This window comes from Salminus brasiliensis, chromosome 3 (genome assembly GCF_030463535.1).
Source record: "Salminus brasiliensis chromosome 3, fSalBra1.hap2, whole genome shotgun sequence".
In the NCBI taxonomy this organism is placed as follows: Eukaryota; Metazoa; Chordata; class Actinopteri; order Characiformes; family Bryconidae; genus Salminus; species Salminus brasiliensis.
This window is the reverse complement of record NC_132880.1, coordinates 35,453,651-35,475,574: the sequence shown is the minus strand read 5'-3', so window position 1 is coordinate 35,475,574 and position 21,924 is coordinate 35,453,651. Positions and strand designations below refer to the sequence as shown.

The 21,924-nt window shown below is 39.4% G+C and overlaps 2 protein-coding genes across 3 annotated transcripts; both read left to right on the top strand.

Annotated features, from left to right (window-relative positions):
* Positions 1–6,749: 6,749 nt before the first annotated feature.
* atp6v1c1b (ATPase H+ transporting V1 subunit C1b) lies at positions 6,750–16,421 on the top strand. 2 transcript variants are annotated; one of them, XM_072675979.1, is made up of 13 exons: positions 6,750–6,838; positions 7,365–7,536; positions 9,078–9,145; positions 9,765–9,850; positions 10,023–10,117; positions 10,231–10,322; positions 10,501–10,599; positions 11,834–11,902; positions 13,099–13,191; positions 13,400–13,493; positions 14,965–15,062; positions 15,182–15,305; positions 15,387–16,421. In XM_072675979.1, the coding sequence occupies exons 2-13, from the start codon at positions 7,381–7,383 to the stop codon at positions 15,480–15,482; spliced, it is 1,170 nt and encodes a 389-aa protein (XP_072532080.1). In that variant the 5' UTR covers positions 6,750–6,838; positions 7,365–7,380; the 3' UTR covers positions 15,483–16,421. The 2 variants fall into 2 exon arrangements, with proteins under 2 accessions (XP_072532080.1, XP_072532079.1); XM_072675978.1 differs by having other exon boundaries at positions 6,782–6,939.
* A 2,091-nt stretch (positions 16,422–18,512) lies between these two features.
* LOC140552049 (brain and acute leukemia cytoplasmic protein) lies at positions 18,513–21,458 on the top strand. Its single transcript, XM_072675980.1, has 3 exons — positions 18,513–18,856; positions 20,370–20,509; positions 20,759–21,458. The coding sequence occupies exons 1-3, from the start codon at positions 18,667–18,669 to the stop codon at positions 20,921–20,923; spliced, it is 495 nt and encodes a 164-aa protein (XP_072532081.1). The 5' UTR covers positions 18,513–18,666; the 3' UTR covers positions 20,924–21,458.
* Positions 21,459–21,924: the final 466 nt, after the last annotated feature.

The window sequence follows — 21,924 nt, the reverse complement described above, 5'->3', positions numbered from 1 at the left end:
CACTTTTCTTTCCTTCTGTGAACAGTAAAGAGAGTGTGTCAGTAAAGTAGGGTACCTTGTATGATCTGCAGGAGTGTTTTCAGGTTTTGGATATGATGAGACATGATGAGTGCACTTTAACATGTAGATTAAGATCTGTTTAAATCTACACCCTGGACAGTTTAAGGACTTCCCAGGGTGGCAGGGTCCAGAACCATTTATCAGATTAATATGCTATAATTAATCAAACCTGAGATGTGGTCACATGATTGTTTTTTTATTTCAGCAGGGCATTAAGGCGCCTGGTGCGTTTTTACGCATTTCGTGCGTTTTTACGCATTTTGGGCGTTTTTGCGCACGGTGCACAAAACAAGAGAAAGGGAAGTACACTCAAGGATAAATACAGTTTTTTGTCTCTGTGCTGTAACGATAAACCTGTCCATATATGCTTCACCACCAACACGCAGGGCTAATGTGGGAAGTCCTACGTTGCCCTAAAATGCACACATGCATCAGTCTCACGGTGGCGAATTCAAGTTAAATTATTGGACTATTTACACATACATTTATAAACACAGAACTCCAAATGAGCTGTAAATTTAACCCTAGTCCAGATATCTCACGATTTGCCGGCTGCTGTAAGACAGTTCTTCACGAATCTTCACAACTCACACACAATGTTTCTGGGCACGTCTGGTTGTTACCAGTGGTTAGTTTCTATTTCAGGACATGCTGATTTGTTGTACTGGGTCGGTCCAGTGCTTATGCTCGCACCAATTTCCCGTTTTTTCTGAGCTTTCTTTTCCCCCATAAGCAGCTCCGTGTTCTCTGTTGGTTTATCATTTTTATCATTTTTATTTTTATCATTTGTGTTCACAGGCTGGATCAAGGGCTCAGACCAAGAGTGGACATTCAGAGTGGTCGACTGTTCAAATGGTAAATTTAACAGGGCACACCTCGACTACAAGAAAGCCCTTTCAGTCACATGCTGTGATATTTTTGTTTACTTTAAAATGAACGTTTTCAAACAAGAGGTGCCATGTCCCAAGTTATTTAAGATAACATGTAGATATAGGTCCATTAAAATAAAACGAGCAGCAGTGCGCGTCTGATGCGTTTTTACGCACGGTGAACAAAACAGGGGAAAATGAAGGTGCTGTAAGGTGTTGATTAGCGTGTCGATTCGGGCCTCACTACCAACACGAAGCGCAGATGGAGTCCTACGTTGCCCAAGCCGCTTGAAAATGCATAGATGCAGAAGTTAAATGAGTGCCAATTCAGTTTTAGCTCACTTGGAAATGGATTGGTTCAAACAAGAGGTGGCATGTTAAGACATTTAAACAATTAAAGCCTAAATATTGTCACTAACAAATATTCACTTTTCTTAGCCAGCCTCTTCTTTTTGCAGTGCAGCTTTCTGCTTTTCTACATGCTGTATCTCATGTTACATCAAAAAGCTCCATATAATGTTTAATACTGTTAGCTTCATCTGTCAAGTTAAACAAAGTTGTTTAGACCAGTCAAGTAACCGGTATACCTTAAAATAGAGTACAATTAGTGTTAAACATAGTTTGCTGTTGGTCATAAGGTACAGCATGTGTCTCATATTGTGACAGATGACATAAAACTGGACCTCTTTGGAAAAGACAGAAACATTTATATCACTTGGAATAGCAGAACATGAGGCTTAGTGCTTATGAATCGATGTATAAATAGTCAAATGAGAACAAATCAGAAATTAAATGTTAGTGTAATCGATTGTGATGCTCCAAAACCAGACGCAGTTGAATCTGCCACTGTGGTGGCTCAGTGTTAGAGCTCTAGGCTATTGATGACAGGGTTGTGGGTTCGGTAACCGGGCTCGGCAAGCTGCCACTTGAGCAAGGGCCCTTCACCCTCTCTGCTCCTCAGGCGCTAGAGTTGGCTGCCCACCGCTCTCTGTGTGTGTGTTCACTACCACAGATGGGTGAAATGCAGAGGACACATTATGCTGTACATAGTGCAATGCCAAATACGTGCACCTTTACTGATACTGCATGTATGTCTTTTGGGGCAATGTAGGACTTTCCACATTACATTACATTACATTACATTTAAGACTTTCCACATTAGCGTTGCATGTTGGTGGTGAAGCATATGGAGGCATTTATCAACATGTTACAGCACTAAAAGAAGACAATAATACTTATCGTTAAGTGTACTACACTTTTTCCGTTGTTTTGCACACCGTGTGTAAAAATGCACCAGATGCGGAAAAACGTACCAGACACCTTGAACGCGCTGCAGAAAGTGTACAGACTAAAATCACAACTGCTGTAGTGAAAAACAGTCTTGTGACTACTCAGGTGTTGATTAATTATAGCATGTTATTCTGGTTAATGGTTTTGGACACCTGAGAAGTTTTGATCTGTCCAGGGTGTAGATTAAAAAATATCTTAATCTACATGAATGGACCAATAGGAGTGCTTCAAAATGACTTTTACATTGACCTCTATTCAAAGGTAAGGAAGTTTTTGCCGTTTTTAAAGATCCTGGTGTAGGATATGCCAGGTGGTGTGCTGGCTAGTTAAGGATTTGCGTGGACTGGTTGTTGCTGCTGTGCCAGATTTTGCTGGTTTAGGATGTGCCGGATGGTGTGCCATATGCTTTATAATGTGCCAGATGGCATGCCAGGATTTGCAATGGCAATCCTGGATGGCATGCCAGGATTTGCCGGATGGTGTGCTGGATGGTGTGCTGGCTGGTTTAGGATGTGCCAGATGGTGTGCCAGATGGTGTGCCGGCTGGTTTAGGATGTGCCAGATGATGTGCCATTAGCAGTAGGATGTGCCGCATGATGTGCGATTGAATTTAGGATGCGCTGGATGGTGTGCCAGATGGTTTAGGATGTGCTGGATGGTGTGCCAGATGGTTTAGAATGTGCTGGATGGTGTGCTGGATGGTTTAGGATGTGCTGGATGGTGTGCCAGATGGTTTAGAATGTGCTGAATGGTGTGCCGGATGGTTTAGGATGTGCTGGATGGTGTGCCAGATGGTTTAGGATGTGCTGGATGATGTGCCAGATGGTTTAGGATGTGCTGGATGATGTGCTGGATGGTTTAGGATGTGCCAGATGGTGCACCATTGGCTTTAGGATGTGCCACATGGTATGCCAGCTGGTTTAGGATGTGCCAAGTAGTGTGCCTTTGAATTTATGATGTGCTGGATGGTGTGCCGGATGTAGTCGTGTTCAAATGTTGAAATTTTCGTTCAGGACTTTAGCACAAACTTTCACTTACTGGAAGTATAACGTCTCTGTAGCTTTTGGAGACCCTGCTTTTTTTACTATGACCAGTGCTTGTATATTTCTACTGAACTGTAAATATGTAAGCTTATTTACAGACATTGGTTTCTGTCACTAAATGAGCTTCAAGTTAATTCTATGGGTATAAAATAGAATAATTAATGAGGGGATTCCTGGCAATATTGTACTGCAACAACAACTAAAACGCCTAATATGTTGGAAAACAGATATCATTAACAAATATTTCTGGTCACTTTTTTTTGAAGGAATGTCTTTCATGAGTGTTTTTTTGTTATAGCCTCTGGAGCAGCTTGGTTTGCCAAAGAATTTTAGTTAATTCCCCAAACAGATTGCAAAGCTTACTGAACAAATGCATTATTGTTTACAGAACAAAATATCCATAGCCTAGCGGAAATCTCACAGAATAGCCTTTTTTCTTTGAAGAACAAACAACTTTTCACACTGCTGATATTCCAGCTATCCTTATAACTGTGACCAGAAACATACAAAAAGAAGAGTTCGTAGCCCATGCATTCACACCAACATTGACCATTAGTTATTACACATATGTTGTAACAAAAACACATTTGCCTTTCTGTAATAACAGTAAAATTATCCCATAATATAATAATCACATACATACACTACGTGGACAAAAATATTAGGACGCCTGTTCATTCATTGTTTCTTTTAGGATTGTTTCATTCATCTACACAATTTTGGAATATTGCTGTCAGGATTTGGTTGCATTCAGCAACAAGAGTGCCGGTAAGGTCAGAATGTTGGATTATCACCCCTCCACCTCATTCTCAACTGAATCCAAAAGTATTGGATTGGATGGAGTACCATTACTCCAGATAATACAGTTCCACTGCTCCACAGCTCAATCCCCCTTTATATCCCTCAAACCCACACTTGGCATTAGGCATGGTGCCAAAAGGTTCATGTTTATCTGCTGAAGAGAGTCCTATTCTATTGGCAGTACTTTGTTTATTGGGACTAGAAAGGCTGTGTGTGTCAGCAATGATGCAAATTAAAGTAGCTGCATGCATTCATTAGAAAAGGCGTCCACAACCATTTGGACATATAGTGAATATGTGGTTTACTCCAAGCTCATTGCTACAAAGGGTTTTTTGGGAGAGCATAGAGCAAAGTGGGCACCACTTTTGATTCCTTAGGTTTTTCATCTTCATTTTGTAAAATAGATGTTTTTGAACATGTTTCTTTTTCTTTATACTCAATATTTTACAAAAATGGTTCTTTAGGGACCTAAAAATGTTATAAACTAGGGAACTGAAATGGATAAATTATTTTTCAACTAACCCTTTCATGCATAGAATATGTTTGTTGTGTCATTTCAAGCCTGTCTCTCATTAGATGTCTTATCTGTTGTGTTTATGCATGTTTTTTATGATACTGACCAAAATAAGACAAGTAATGACTTTTCAGTTTTTACAATTTAATAAGAACAAGACATCCCAAATTAAAAAATGAGTCACATGTTTTTTTCATCAGAAAACTATGTCATTTATTCCAATCCGAGCTTTAGGCCACAGTCATGCTGACGCTTGAAAGGGGCAAATAGCTTAGGCCTACTAGAAATAGTCCAAAAATCCCATGGGCTTATTTGCCCAGTCTACAGCTATAAGGCTTTGTTGACTGCTGATTATAGACTAAGTTTCTTGTTACCATTCAAGCCAAATCTTTCCTAAAAGAATTAGGAAAAGGCCTGTGGCAGACCCGGCACTGAATGACCCACCAAATGTTGTACTACTGAGAGAATGAGGCTTCAGGCGAATTCCACATAGTTCAACTGTTAACCACTTCTGTCTCTTAAAAGTACATTCATAGCTGCAATATTGAAGGAGTATTACTGTGGAATAGCTTTTGTAAAACTACTGCTTTTGTAGAATAGCTCTAAAATTTACCAATCTGTCAAAAAAAGTGCAGTAATCTAAGGTCAGTATACACCGATCTCATATAACACAAAAACTGCTGACAGGTGATGTGAATAACATGTACACATAACATAAACCAGAGTCCTGGTTATCGGACTAAAGCTTGCCCAAACGAATCAAAGTAACTTAGACCTTGGGGATGGTGGAGGATTGAACAGGATTGCACGGCCCTGTGTTTGAGATCCAGGTGCATCAACTCACTGAGTGGAGTTCATTCTAAAACCAAGCCTTAATTTAATTTATTTATTCTATAACCTCTGTGTAAGTGTTATTCAGAGTACATATTTAAGTTCCTTACATTCCTTACCTTGGAATGTAAAGGGTGACCATAGTATGGCTTTCAGAAAATGGACACATTTGACACAAATGACTGGCTAAACTGCTGTAGGTTAAACAGGTGGATGTAAATGAGTAGAAATAGCATAGATCAGCAAAGCTTGTCATGGGTATAAACTGGCATGTGTTTTAAACTAGCAATAGACTGTAATTTACTAATCACCAGCGAAAAACAGCATTTCGAAAACTGGTATGCTATTCAACCAGCACAAATCAACTACATTTACATTTTACAGCATTTAGCTGGCGCTCTTATCCAGAGTGACTTACATGGTTACTCATATTACAGAAGTGGGCCAACGCAATGTTAGGAGTCTTGCCCAAGGACTCTTATTGGTGTAGGGCGCCCAGACTGGGAACCGAACCCTGGTCCTCCAACATGGTGTAACAGCGCACTGGCAGCTAGTGGTTTCATCTGTTGCGCCACACCAACCATGCCACACCAATCCCAGCATGGATTTGTTTTAGCGCCTTAACTTCTGTGTGGACTGTAAGTGAATTTACTATATTTTGTTTTGTATAGCACTTTTCACTGAGAAATCTCCAGGATATGGTCTCTTTGAATGATCCACCTTAATCCCTTAATTTAAATGATCCACCTTAATCAGCAGGGTGTCTAGCTCTTGCTAGATCTGGGCCCAGTTTCCTAACAGGTAACTGTTATCTTAACTGACAGACTGTTTAATCAGCTTGATTTGTGTATGGATTAAGACATGAATTTACTATTATTCATTTTTTTTAATAGTATGTGAAATCTCTTCCATAGAAATGTGAGGTAAATTTGTGTAAGTCCTTTGAATGATGCATATTATATTAAACAGCATCTTTGTTAACATGTGTTTAGTCCTAATCGTTCTAATATAAATATTAGTTCCATATGATTTGCAGAGGATCTTACTGTTTTGCTCCCTCCACAGTAACAGGGGGCGATATATTCTCGCTCAGGCCCAGAAAGCTACTGCAGAGATTATGATGGTGGGGTGCGTTCACTTCACGAAAATGTGCCCTATAAATAGAGCTTCCCTGTCGATTTAGACTTTCCTTTTTTTTGTGTGCTGATATCCATTAACTTGGTTTACGTAGTGTAAAATCTGGAATCCAGCCGTGAAATATATACTTGGAGATTATCAAAATGTGCGAAACTGAAGCTTTCTGAAGCTAACTGGCGCTAGTCCAGATACGGCTTTGGCGCAGCACGGTGAACGCTGTAGTGAACGCTGCCTTCTTAGATCAGCTGACTTTGAATGTATTGAGCACGGTCTGTGATCTCTGTGGCAGCAGGGTAAATAACCGACACCGTCTGTTTTCTTTTAATAGCTGAAATAGGCAATATAATCATTATTTTATCGTGGTTTGGTTTACTGAGTCTGTAAACCCTAAACGGTATGTATGTACACATAAATATCAGTAGCTTATCCCATGTTCGTGACTCTCCTGTGTAGCGTTAGGCTCGTAGTAAAAAGGGACATTGGCCAGCATCGACTGCTATACACACCGACTCTCATACTAGTGAACTGCGTTTTAGGTGTGCGTTTAAAGTCCAGACACTGTATTTGATGTTTAATTTGAATAGTGTATCTAAATAACACAATAACACACCAGCTGCAGCAGCTGGCTCATACAGTCTGTCCTTATGATCAGGAAACTCGTGACTGCTATTTGAGGAATAAACGAGGAAACGTGAAACTGCAGGCAGACAGTTGTCAGATCAAATCCCTGTCACATATGTACAGCAGTATTCTCTAGATCTATTCTCAGCTCCTTCCCCAATCCTGAGCTCAATGACCGTGTTTGATTTTATGTTATAGGAGATTCCCTGGTCTGATGCACTGTCTGAGAGAAGCCATGGCTGAATTCTGGCTCATATCTGCTCCTGGAGAGAAGACCTGTCAGCAGACATGGGATAAGATGAACATCGCCACCACTCACACCAACAGCAACCTGTCCACCAACAGCAAATTCAGCATTCCAGACCTAAAGGTGAAGTTTCGGCCTTTTGTTTCTGTCTTTGAAGAACACCACATGTTGAGGTTTTATGGTTGGAGAACTCGGTACATTCGAAGTGAGCTGATCCTAGAAGGCAGCGTTCACTACAGTGTTCACGATGCTGTTCACGGAAGCCGTATCTGGACTAGTATCAGTTGTCTTCAGAAAGCTTCAGTTTTGCACAATTTGATGATCTCCAAGTACTTATTTCATGGCTGGATTTTACACTATGTAAACCAAGGTAATGGAAATCAGCACAAAAATAAACAAGACCTGATAGACAGGAAAGCTCTATTTATGGAGCACGTTTTCGTGAAGTGAACGCACCCCACCATCATGATCTCTGCAGTAGTGAGAGACCAGTAAAGGTGCACGTATTTGTCACTGTACAGCGAAATGTGTCCTCCGCCTTTAACCCATCTGTGGTAGTGAACACACACACTAGTGAACTAGGGGCAGTGAGTACACACACACCTAGAGAGGTGGGCAGCCAACTCAGGGAGCCCAGGGAGCAGAGAGGGTAAAGGGCCTTGCTCAAGGGCCCAACAGTGGCAGCTTGCCAAGCCCAGGAATCGAACCCACAACCCTGTTATCGATAGCCCGGCGCTCTAACCGCTGAGCCACCACTGCCCTTAACACTTAATAACTACAGCAGTTGAATAACCAAAAACATAATGGCTTGTTAAGTGTACTATACCATACTTTAAGCATATTAATGGTACTGATCAGATTACTCAAGTATTACAAAGTGTTGAGAAATGAAGATAAACTCAGATACAAGCCTGAAGCTTCAGGTGATTTTGAATCAGAAAGGGGGGGTGGTCTCAGTGATTTGAAGTGTGGTTGTGATGTGGGCTGGGGTTTTTGTGCACGTCTGTCTCTACAGTATCAGAATAAATAAAAAAACAATGAGTGGTCCAAAGATCCAGGGACGTTTAGAGAGTGTGGCCAGACTGTTTCAAGGCTACAGGAACTCTACTGGCTACAGATAACCACTCTGTACAACCGTGGTGAACAGAAAAGCATCTCAGAATGCACAACAAGTTGAACCCTTAAGCAGATGTGCTGCATGCAGATGGCTTCGGTCAGCCAGGAACAGAAAGCTGAGGCTGAAGCCTGCAAAAATGCAACCTGGTCAAATGAGTCCGGAATCAGAAATCAGAGAATTGCTTCAAACAGATCAGCATCAGGCAGGTGTTTAGATTTGCTTTTTTTTTTGTTTGTTTGAGCAGAACATTTAGATGATACTGGGCTACTGTGCTAAAATATTTGTTTACTTGATTACTGCTTTTGTAACAGTACAGAAATACAGGTTATATTTCTCTGTAATGCTGAACCAGAAGGATTTGGTCCCAATTTAAAAATTGTGCAAGCAGCTATGCATCAGCATCTGCATCTATACTGTATACTTACATGAAAAGTGCAGGATGTTGGCAATGGCCCACAATTTCGTATGCAGGCTTTGTAGACTGGCATAAGAACCTAAGACCTAAGTTTCCATGTGTTTTAGTGAATGTTGTTGTTTTTCTTTATAGGTGGGAACACTTGATGTCCTTGTAGGCCTGTCAGATGAGCTTGCCAAACTGGACTCCTTTGTTGAAAGGTTTGTGTCTTTTTGTGTTATTTGTTCAGTTTGTGTGAATCATCTTTTAACATTAGACTTGTTTCAAAAGTAGATATCTACTGTAAAGTAACACCTTTAGAGAACCATTTCTTGCAAAGTTATGTAGAAATGCACATTTATGTAGAAATTGCACATTTCTTGAATATAATAGTGAGCGATGTGCATTGCTATTTAGCGTCAGATTTGTATAATAAATCCAGTTCAAAGGATAGTCCAGTGATGCCCTAAAATAATCAAGTTTTTAAAACTTAGAGTTGAAAATCTGACCTACAACATGTAGTAATAATTATAATATATATATATATAATTATTATTATTATTAATACTAATATATTATAAGTATAAGTAATTATAAGTAATTAATTATATATGAACACAGAAATAACAAAAATATACAAATAAATAAAAAATGAAACATTTTTAAAAGTGCTAGCAGTAAAAACAGTAAAACTGATTAGTGAAAAGCCAAAAACAATCTAACAAATTTTTAAAATGTCATAATTTTTGTTTTTACCTAAGAAATTTATTTTGGTCACTTGAGTCTAGCTGCATTTGCAAGAAGCCACTCCATATAACTTAATATTTTAAACCTCCTCAGTGTGGTAAAGAAGTTGGCCCAGTACATGACTGATGTTTTGGAGGATAGTCGAGATAAAGTACAAGAGAATCTTTTGGCCAATGGAGGTAAGGGAAGAAATCATCCCATATGTTGAATATAATTACATAATATGTTCACCATTGTAAGTGTCTTTGTTTGCCACTAGGAGATGGATGAATTTAAGCAGACACTTTGGCATGTGTATTAGTAGTAAGGATACAATACTAATCCTTGTGCCAACATTTCTTTTCTTTGCAGTTGATTTAATCACCTACATAACAAGGTTCCAGTGGGACATGGCCAAATATCCCATCAAGCAGTCTCTGAAGAATATCTTAGAAATCATCTCAAAAGTAAGGACCATAGAAGAATATGTATCATACGTTTTTGAATCATGGTTGTTTTGTGATGTTTTTACCTCCAAATGACTTTTTTAATGCATCTGTCCCTTTTTTTTATTTAACAGCAAGTGACTCAGATAGACAATGATTTGAAAGCAAGAGCTTCAGCGTACAACAGCATTAAGGGCAACCTGCAGAACCTGGAGAGGAAGAATGCGTAAGTGGAAGCATTTAGACTATGATAGCCTAATAGTATAGTTAGCATTCTGTAAATTGAGGCTTTTCTGTGTGTGCCTCCCAAACAAACAAACAAAGCTTTTATCAAGGGGGAGATCAGTGCTTTTTTCTAGTTGATTGACAACTGATCTCCTGATGGTGATGTTTTTGTCCACTAGGGGGAGCCTTTTGACACGGAGCTTGGCTGACATTGTGAAGAAAGAGGACTTTGTGCTTGACTCTGAATACCTCATCACTATGATTGTTGTTGTTCCGAAGTAAGTAATGCTGCTATTTCTGCTTTTCATAATGTTTACTTTAACTGGATATTTTTTTCATCTTCCTTACATTGAGCCGATTTCTCAGTGCTCACCAACCCAAGTAATGGAGATTTATTTTCCTATTGAGCAGAAATCATCAATTCTGTTGCTGGGGAGTTAAGTCTGGCCCAGTTTATTGATTTCCTTACCTTTCCTCACCTCAACGTATCAGTTAGTTATCAGGTTTAGTAGGAGTGACCGAGCAGGGACATTACCAACACTGGCCACTGGCCACTCCAGAACCATAATTGATTACCCCTGCTGAGGAACAGTTAGTGGCCAGTTAGTTAGGGAACCTAAATTCATGTTTTCTCTCTGAACAGGTTCATCTTTCTTTTGTGGGCAAATAATATATATGCACCCTGTATGCTTTATCTTGGGTACTGCTTGTGTCAGTGGTACCCTTACCAGTCAGAGGACTGATGTGTTTTGTTCCACCCACACAGCTTTAACCACACTGTCCATTCAGCTCTGTCTCACTGCGTTCCAGTCTGAGAAAGCTAGCATACCTATCTGTCTCTCTGCTGGTCTGTCCACCATCTGTTTCCCTGTTCATTCATTCATGTCCATTTATCCATGCGTTCCATTCATGTGTATCTCCATCTTTTACATTTTTTTTCTTTTTTTTTATGTGGGTCTGTCAGTTCTGTACGTTGTGTCTAGATTTGATGTATTCAAATTGCATAGAATAAAATCTTTCTGCATGGACTTCTGTTGGACAGTAAGAAGGTGTTTTCCTCCTCCTGTATAAGGTTTTTTCATTTACAGGGATGTCAGTCACATTCAGAAGAATATTAGGACCCTGCCCAGACAGTTCTCAGATTGGTTTGATTATTAAATTATAATATGTATGTTATTATATTTCTTTTCTGCTATTTTCATCCAAATTTTACTGGATGTTTAATAGATCACTCAATTGTAGTGCCATCCAAGCTGTACTATACTGTTCCATAGGACTTTAAGTCACCTCATCTGTCTATATGTTTTCTAATACCCGTGGTCAGCCAGGATAGGACTGTCCGATTTAGCTTTGTAACTTAAAGGCGGTAGATCAAATTTTTTTCTGCATGTCATGGAAATTTCATGGGAAAACAAAGTATCTTAATCAACAGTTTTTCCCTGATATCCCTTTTATGCATCCAGGTTTTATGTTTCCTTTTTTTAATGTTCCAGTAATTGCTTAATTTTACAGAACAAGTTACCCTGACTGGCAGAAGACATATGAGACCCTTTCTGAAATGGTGGTTCCACGATCTTCGAAGTAAGTCATGTTTATTGGGATTTAAAAGTGAAATCTGACTGAAAACATGGGCCGCGCTCATTTCACAGTGTTTTTTAACACAATAGAGAAAACTGTTCCTGCTGTTATTCTTGCATTTATTGTGTTAACGCAGTGTTTTGGAAAACTGTGAAGTACTCGAAATGAACAGTGCCGAGCTCAACTCGTGTAAAGCGCAGTCTTTGTGCATTATGCTTTCTGCATCTGTTCCTTTGTTGGAGAAACAGGCAGACTGACCTATGTAATCAGCCATCGCAGTGACTATGGAAACCCATTATCCCCCTGTCTGTGTGGTCGTGATGACAAACGCAATAACAAGGACCATAGCCCTGTACACAGCACACACACACACAGACAGCTGTCCGGGAAAACTAGAAGGTCCCGGTCCTCTTTAAAAGCAGAGCTGCATGAGGAATTCCTGACTAATTTCACATTTATGTTAGGTTTCATCAAGTTATTGAGTTCATTCAATTTGTCATGGGTGTCCTAGATATTTTCCTCCTTTGTTTTGCTATTTCCCATTGTTATGATGAACAAATAGTATTCTGTATGTCCAATGGTTTAAGGACACTTGCCCATCCAACATATCTTCTGAAATCAGTGTCTTATGTCATTGGGTGGATCTCCAATACTTCAGAGAACACAGACCCAGTGCTCCACAGCCCAATGCTGGGAGTTTTATACCCCATTGGGTGGCGCTCGCTCCAATACTTCAAAGAACACAGGCCCAGTGCTCCATAGCCCAATGCTGGGGTAAGCTTTATACCCCTCTAGCTGCCATAGTACTCCAATACTCTGTTAAACACAGATTTAATGTTCCACAGACCAATGCTGGGAGTTTTATACCCCATTGTATTGAGCTCCAGTGCTTCACATCGTACATGGTACTCCTAGACTCATACATGGCGCCTGCTGCTGAGAGTCTCATGCAGATGACAGTGCTATTCTTTGAACAGTACACAAACTGTGCAATTAAATGCTTGTGCCAGCAATACACCTTAACTAGCTTAAATCACTAATATGATGAATGTGGCTGGATGCTTGGGATCTTGCTAAGATTTGTCTCAGCAGTTTGAGTTGAATTCCAGTCTGATCCTTTCACTGCAGTGCCGGTGTAGGACTGCAGCAGAATGCAGTAGTTGATTCTTCTAATTTTGAGATCACATCTTATCTCACAGTCTGCTGTTTGAAGACCAGGACAGTGGGCTGTTCAGCGTCACGCTCTTTAGGAAGGCCATAGATGACTTTAAACACAAGGCCAGGGAAAACAAGTGAGTATCTTAAGCACTGTATGTGCAAATAGCATGTGCACATATACAAGACTCTGTGTTTGTGACTGTATACATTCAACATACATTCTGTATGCCTGTTTACATTCAAAGCCACTACTAAAACACATACACAAGGTTCACTGCAGAACACTGTGCTTGGTGTCCTGTTGTGCTTGGTGTCCTTGACTGGTTTAATTCCTTGTGCCAGGTTTGTGGTGCGTGACTTTCAGTATAATGAAGAGGAGATGAAGGCAGACAAAGAGGAGTTGACTCGGCTCTCTACAGACAAAAAGAAGCAGTTTGTATGATTCCACACTGCACATCACAATCCTTCATTTAAAAAACAATACAGGGATTACACAAAGGTTGAATACATTGTTTAATAAACATTGAATTAAATTTTGCTATAGAGTTTGCAGAAAAAAAATGCAAGTGGCTGTAATCCTCCTGCTGTTTAATGTACTTTGTAATTTTTTATGTTACATTATGTCTTTTGATCCATCCCTCCCAGGCCAGATAAATACACACACCAAACAATGCAAAACAATGCATGATTTCATCTTCTGAAGATGAAATGACTGTTTTTTCATCCTTGCTGGGAAATTGAGGTGTTTCATCAGCATGCATGCAGTATAAGACCACAGAAGTAAATAAAGTAATGAACTAAGATTTCACACTGAAATAATAACCATATATAGATGCAAATGTTTGGGCAGCCCTTGTGAAATCGCATGCTGTATTGGGCAAAAAATGATCACACTTTATTGCAAAATCATTGTTTATTTACTGAACATAACATAACATATTTGGGGGAAAGGGGGTGACATGCTGATGTACGGTATAACGTTTACAGACATTATGCCTTAAAATTTGTAAGAAAAAGCCATTCAATTTTGTGTCAACTTCAAGTTTCACTTAGGAAAATCAGCAAAACATGTCATTTTACCAGCGGTGTGGAAACTTAGTAAGGAATAGTTTGACAAACAGTCTGATTTACATGGTTGTCCACTTAATCAGCCAACACAAGTTTGGTGTCTAACAGCTTATTTAAATAATGTCTATATTATAGAAGTATGGAAGGCTATGCCAATCAAAATTTGTAGCTCCAGTGCAAAACTAAAGAAGCAACTTCAAACACTAACCACAATCAGTTGTAGTTATATGTAAAAGTTTGGGCATCACTGGTCAAATAGCATATTTTATTGCTTTGAAAAGGAAAAGGATGCACATTAATACATGCTCACTTTTATTTGACTAACTTAAACAGAAACATAAAATACTAATTGTGTCATGTGCAAATGTTTGGACTCATTTGTAAGGCAGTACTTATTAACACCTATTGTGGCAGTTATGGCAGCTTAAAAACATTATGGGTCCATCTAGGAGGATGATCTTTCTATTAATCAGTTAGCTTCATTGGGATTGTTCAGCTGCATTACGGAGCCCATGGTTGTTGAGTGATAGCAAAAGATCTGAGGAAGCAGAGTTATTATTTTCTGGAATTGTCATCAGCAGACGATTCCTAATGACAATTTATGGCCTAACTAACAGGCTAACATGTTCTGAGATCTTTGTATGAAACCTTTGTCTGAAACTTGTGTTTTTGCACATACCAATGACTATTTTACTTTCTTTAAGTTAATCAAATGTCACATTATTATTTCCCATTTACTTAAATATTTTCATTTTACAATGATGCTACACAAGGAGGACTTGATTAATGTATTAAACGCTCTGCTAAGAGGATAAACCTGCATTTGTGTTTGTCTGCAGGGGCCTTTGGTACGATGGCTGAAAGTGAACTTCAGTGAGGCTTTCATTGCTTGGATCCATATCAAGGCTCTGAGAGTTTTTACAGAGTCTGTCTTAAGGTAGGATGCTGTATAAATAGAAGCCATGTTCATTTCTTAACTGTTTGTCTGTGCATTGTTTTTATTAATGAATCCATATGAAGATTTAGATATTAGTCCCTCTAATCTGAACCCTGAAGGTATGGATTGCCAGTCAACTTCCAGGCTATGCTTCTGCAGCCCAATAAGAAGAACATGAAAAAGCTGCGGGAGGTCCTGCAGGAGCTATACAAGCATCTGGACAGCAGTGCTGCTATTATTGATGTAAGTTACCATGTAAATCTAAGCTTGTGGTGCCAGGTACAGTGCAGTGTTTTGTCTAATGTTTCCTGCCTTTGTCTGTAGGCCTCCATGGACATCCCTGGTTTGAACTTGAGCCAGCAGGAATATTACCCCTACGTTTACTACAAGATTGATCTCAACCTTCTTGATTTTAAATAAGGGAGCACAGGCACAGTTTCCTTTCATGGAACACAGGGACGTTCTGCTCTGTGGATAAGCTTCAGGATCTTTGAGTGAAATGTGATTTTTGCTTTAATAATTGAGCTTCTATTTAGTAATTGTCCTCTATATATTTGTGCAGAAGAGGCGTACAAGAAAGACCACAATGGAGGCACATGACTCAAGGTTCTTTCACTACGCACCTGGCCCTCCTGTGCGCTGTTGACAAAAAAACTTGCCCTATTTTGTGACCAAGTAACAAGAAAAGATTACTTCCTGATAAACAACATTGCCAGGAATTGGCAGCACACCTAGTCCTTCTAGGTCAGGTTTTAAATTGTAAAAGTCATAGAGTAATAAAATTGTAAATACCTTTAACCTCCATGGAAGCCTCCTGATTTAGGAAATCTCTAAATTGAAATAAATATCTAGGCTGATTGATGGCATGCGCTTACTCAAAAGGATAAGTCATATTTACCTTGAAGTAAAAAATGAAGTATTTCTTTATTAGTTTTCTGTGTAGTACTTTACCGTCCACACCCTTCAACCATCTTATTCCTGATGTTGTAGATTGTATTATACAGGCAAATGGGCATATTTGAATGACAGCGTTTCACCCTCTGATTGGCATGTTTTATTGGATTAAACGACTCAGTGTGCCGTCAGTGTATTGTGGACACGTATTCGCAACCTTGGTATATCTTTCTCCATAAAGGTGCTGTTTTGTCCGGGCTTTAAGTTATTCGTCCACTTGTGATTCCTGTGTTTGCTGTGTATTTCTGAAATGAGTGATTCTGTTCAGTCTTGTTATCAGGAACCAGTATCTTAATGTTGTGTGTGTTTAGTTGTGAGATCAAGATTTATTTATATTTAAAGAAGACTGTGATCACCTGTGTCAGAAACGAACCACTAAAGGACCAATAAATGTGTACAAAGCTAGTTGTCGTGTTTTATTACAGATCAAGGCACACATATTCAGTCCACAGTAATGCGATTGTTTTGGAAGAATGCTTCCATGTATTAAAAACACCATCGTTATAAAAATGCACTTTATTTATGAAGCACTTTTTATGCCTAAAATGCAGTTCAGAGCACTTCATGGACACAAAATTTGTTTTTCATTCGGAAGTAAAATTTTGATTTCTATTCAAAATAACACAGCAGCAAAGAGATGAGTGACATAAATAATTATTTAAAATGATAAAAAAACAAAAAAAAAACAATTGCTTGTAAAAATGATTCACAAGCTTGAAAAAGCAATGTTTAAAAAAACAGCTCCAGAAAAAATGAAGAGACCACCCTACATTATTAGTTTCTCTGGTTAAACTATTTATAGGCAACGTGTTTAGGGAAATTAACATTTGCATTGTATTTTAACCAAACCATGGACAACATAGCCCTTAAATTCCAAATAAAAATACTGCTATTTAGAGCATTTATTTGCAGAAATGACAGCTGCATAAGTAATGCAAAGACATTTTATAATAATTATAATGCAAAAAAGTTATTATTAAAATTTAAACAACAGCACTATTATTTGAACTTTGAGAGCATTCAGAATCACTATGGTGAAATAACCTTGACTGCCAATCACAGCTTTCATGTCTTGGCAGGCTCTCCACTGGTCTTTCACATTGCTGTTGGGACCATTCATAGTCTGCAAATTCAGGTAACTCAGCCTTGTTTGATGAAATACCTGGAAGAAAATGACTGCCATACACATAGAGATGGGAATTTATCTCTCTAATTTTTCCAGAGCTGTATGTTGCTGGAAATAAATGGTGGGAACAATTCTTATTACCACATCAGTATAATAATAAGTAATACTACTAATATCCATTATTACTCATATCTAGTTATTACTATTATTAGCAGTAATATCATCTTTATATTAAATATCTAATTACAATACATTTTATATTACATTAATTATGTTTATACATAAATTATATATTTCATTCTTCCTCACCATTCGCTGTTCTGCTCTGGGGCCTTACATTGATTCATCTGCACCTCACTGCTTGACAGCACATTTACCTTTTTTCTCTTGGTTCAGTCTTGTTTTATTGTTGTTTTCTCTCTGATTTGCTTATTATTGTTCTATTTGGTGTTGACCAAAGGAGAATGGGTTCCCCTTTTGAGTCTTGGTCCCTCTCAAGGTTTCTTCCTCTCGATCTGAGGGAGTTTTTTTATCTTGCCACTGTTGCCACTAGCTGCAAAGCTGCTTTGGGACAACATTTGTTGTGAAAAGCCCTATATAAAACGTTTGAGTTGAATATAAGTGAATTTTTTAAAATGACAATGTTCTTTACATTGTGTCCAAATTCCATAATATATGAACCAATGGAGAATAAAATATTTTTACATAATAATTATCTTTACAATATTGCAGATACAAAGTTATATATAATAAATATCTAACATTAAAAATCAATAATATAAATACGATTTCAAAGAATCCATCATCTTTTTTTTTTTGGATGACTTGGAGTGCCATGATCTGTTACAAATGAATTTATATTTGAGGTAGAGAGCTGCCATCAGCAGCCGGAGCCCAAGAGAGCACAATAGACCTTGCTCTTTCCAGGAGGGTGGATGGCTCTCCTTCTCCCCACATCACATCACTTCACTTCACTTCACTGTGATTCTGGCCAGCATGGGCGTGGTGCTAGCCAGTGTACGCACGTGTAGGAGGAAGCATGTGTTAGTCCTCCACCTCCCAGTGTCCCGGAGCATTACAAGTGATGGGGGAAGAGTAGTAACGAATGGACTAGCTTCATGACATTATTATAAATGTTTATTTAATTAATATATATTAATTTATAATATATATATTAATTTATATAATAAATTGCACTTACCAAAATCAAACGTGTAAAAAATAATTTCTCCAAGCAAAGTGTTAAGTTAGGTCCTCGTGTGTGTGTTTCCTCGTGTGTGTGTGTTTCCTCGTGTGTGTATTGCTGATTAATAAGGGTGATTTTGCTGCTTTCTCGCAGCTCCGCCCTCAGTGACGCAGGCAGCGATGCAGGGTTCAGCCTGGTCACACTGGTGGTCGTTCACAGTGTCAGATACAGAGGAGCCCGGTACGCTACAGAGGGAGGAGGGTCGCTTACTAACCCCAGTGTGGAGCTCACATGATTTGAGGGTTGATTAGAGTCTGCATCTCTTTGCACCCTCGTCGATGGGTTGCGGTGGAAGCCGAGCAGATGCCATTGAACCGCGCTATCCGGAGAGCTGGACCAGAGAGACCGAGTCGACATGGCTCACCAGCACCGAGGCTGAAACACCTAATGGCGGCAGCAGCAGCAAGATCCACCCGGGCTGTGGAGGGGAAGGCGGGGTGGCCTCGAAGGAGAACAGCAAAGCGGCAGGTAGCATGGGTGTCAGGGGGGTCTTCACACCTTCCTGATATGTGGGAGTGTGAACGCGAATGTCATTACAGATATGACCTGACAGCTGCCAAAACATGCTCATGTAAGATGCTCTACTGGAGGGTGCTGCTCAAAGTGGCCAGATACTGTAATCTCAAATGAAAAGCCTGCCCAAGAATGAGAGACATTACTATTGGAACTGACATTTCTTGGGGGTAACTCACAAAACAGGACCTTTCAGTTCAGCTGGTTAACCTAAGCCAAATGGCAAGTCTGTCCAGTTGTAGAGACGAAGGGTATCAATGTCCTCTACTTGTCTTATGCTAAATTCTCTGTTTATGATTCATTTACCCAGCTAACCGATCAATCAGTGGGGTTCTCACATTCAGTGACTTCTTGGTAAGATGTAGAACTTTAATCAAATGTGAGAGTTGACCTCTTGCTATTTGAGCAGTCCTACTTTGTGCAATACCTGCCTGAAGATCTTCAAGGGACAACAGCTTGCACAGTTTCATCCAAATGTTTGAACACACTTGGGTGAAATATCTGTTGCTTTAAATTGTTACTGAGTAGAATGTAAGATGACCTGATCTTCAAGAAGTATAAAGCTAGAAAGCCAATATCAAAACCCCTGTTTGACCGTGAAAGGAAGACTTAGCAGACTCTGGAGTGGTGGTGCACAAATTGACCATCACTGAAGAGTCATCAGAAGAAAACCTCTTTGGAGGCAATATAAGAACAAGTGCAGAATGTCATGAAAAGGTTAAATATAGGGGTTGATCAGTCATGCTCTGGGCTTGTGCTGCAGCCAGTAGCATGGGGAACATTTTACTGGTTGAGTGAAGAATGGATTCGATCAAATAGCAGCAATTCTTGAAGCAAACATAACGCTATCTGTAAAAAAGTGAAAAGATTACTTTGACAGCAGGATTATGATACATACACAGCCATAAAAATCACAGCTTAAAATCCATAATGGACTTCCTCAAGAGGTGCAAGCTGAGGGTTTTACCATGGCCCTCACAGTCTCCACACCTAAACATTGATGACAATCTGTGGATAGACCTCAGAAGAGCAGAGCATGCAGGATGGCCCAAACCTTTTGCAGAAAAGAATGTGTGAAATCTCCCAAACAAGAATTGAAAGAGTCTGACCATGCAAGGTGGACCATCCAAATCTTTGCTTTAGGCCTTTTTTGATACTAAAAGCTAGAACTGAACAAGTATTATAGAGAACCTTTCAGAAATCCTTTGCTTTTGCTTGGCTATTCACAGTTAGATATTTTGACCCATAATACAAAGGTAATAATACCTTTGTATGCCACTGTATAAATGTAAATTTATAAATGGACTAATGAGCAAAGGTTAACGTATTAAATGAAACTTTTTTATGTAAACGAATTACATGAGAAATGTGTTTTTCTGCTTTGTGAAATACCCTCAAAGTTTATGATCCTGTGGTATCTCTCATAAAGAACAGTTGCATCATTCATTGTGGTCTGTTTGCTCCACAGGCAGAGGTACAGAGGCTCAATCTTCCTTCTCTTTCAGAGAGAGGAGGATGGTGAATGCAGGCACACAGTGTGGGAAGCAGCCCTTGGCCTCCAGTACCTGCACAAACCAGCAGAGAAGGTCTCGTCGAGGCTGCCCGGAGGTTGCTTTTCTTCTTTCTTCAACATTTCTGTTTCTGTGTTTGTACAGCAGAGGAAGGGAAAGGATGATGTGCGATCTTGTCTGGTTATGCTGTATCTGTGTAGCTGAAACACATGGCACGTGTAATAGGCACTGAGAAACATTGATGAGTTGCATTCAGGACCAGCTGTGTCAACATTTGATTAGCAGGAAGATGTGTGTGCTAGTTTCCGGCTCATTCTGAACGGGGTTTTGTCTTGTTCCCTTACAGCAAACAAGTGACTCAAAATGGAGAATGTCCAAGGAAGTGACTGTTCCCTCAAAAGAGGTTTCGCCAGGCAGTGATGTGGCCTCGCACCCGGTGAAGCCGAGCGGCGAGAGTTCAACCACGCACGACAAGGAGATTAACTCAAAGGGCTTCAGCCACGTTAAATGACGGCACTTATAGCTGTTAATAAGCTGTTAAAGCGGTGAAGGGAAAGGGAAGTTAATGACCAAGATGATCCCCAGTGTGCTCTCTGACAGAAGGTGGGGGCCGTAATGGTGCCATCGTAAAGTTAAGCCACTCGAGGAGGCCAATTCTGCGATGGAGACTAAAATACGGCCTATTGAAACATTATTTTGTTTATGGGGGGAAAAAGTTTTGTCATTTAATTACTCAGTTGTTTGATTCGTGTTGTGGGCCACCTGCTTTGCACATCGTCTCTAATCAGAGGAGCAGTACTTGAACTGAATGTACTATGAGGTGCATGAGGCCAGCTTAGCAACCTGCATGCATGATTATTTATTTATTTTGCCTGGAGGGCTGAAAGGTAAGCGTTGGTTATTTAATGTTTATTCAGTGTCCCCTAGCAGACGTACGTGGAAACACAATGACAAATATGGATTACTGTAATTCTAATGTTATGATTGTAATGTTTTGTTATATTACGTTTGTTCAATGTTAATTAAATGCTCAACATCTTTAGGCAGTAGCATGTTCTGTCCATGATTTAGGCCATGGGCCAGCTGTCCTCCTTTTAAAACTGATTACATGTTGTTGTTTGGACAAACTGAACTACAGTTGAAACCAGAAGTTTACATACACTATATAAAAAGGCACATGCATTTTTTCTCACTGTCTGACATGAATTTAGAATAAACTTTTCCCGTTTTAGGTCAATTAGGATTATAAAAATTATTTCTATTTGCTAAATGCCAGATTAATAAGAGAGGGAATTTTGGGCCAGCCCATATGATGATGTCATGTCTTTGGAAGCTTCTGATAGGTTTATTGGCAACAATAATTAGAGGCACACCTGTGGATGTATTCTAATGCACACACTGCTTCTTTGTGTAACATGATGGGAAAGTCAAAAGAAATCAGCCAAGATATCAGGAAGAGAATTGTGGACAAGTCAGCCGCACAGCGTAGGTAAGATGTGCTAATACACAATT

Excerpts from the sequence above, each read along its gene's own strand:
- atp6v1c1b (XM_072675979.1), top strand. The coding sequence starts at position 7,381 with ATGCACTGTCTGAGAGAAGCCATGGCTGAATTCTGGCTCATATCTGCT. Across the intron at positions 10,118-10,230 it reads TCTTAGAAATCATCTCAAAA|CAAGTGACTCAGATAGACAA; the intron begins GTAAGGACCATA and ends TTTATTTAACAG. Across the intron at positions 15,306-15,386 it reads GCAGTGCTGCTATTATTGAT|GCCTCCATGGACATCCCTGG; the intron begins GTAAGTTACCAT and ends CTTTGTCTGTAG.
- LOC140552049 (XM_072675980.1), top strand. The coding sequence starts at position 18,667 with ATGGGTTGCGGTGGAAGCCGAGCAGATGCCATTGAACCGCGCTATCCG. Across the intron at positions 18,857-20,369 it reads GGAGAACAGCAAAGCGGCAG|GCAGAGGTACAGAGGCTCAA; the intron begins GTAGCATGGGTG and ends TTTGCTCCACAG. Across the intron at positions 20,510-20,758 it reads CTCGTCGAGGCTGCCCGGAG|CAAACAAGTGACTCAAAATG; the intron begins GTTGCTTTTCTT and ends GTTCCCTTACAG.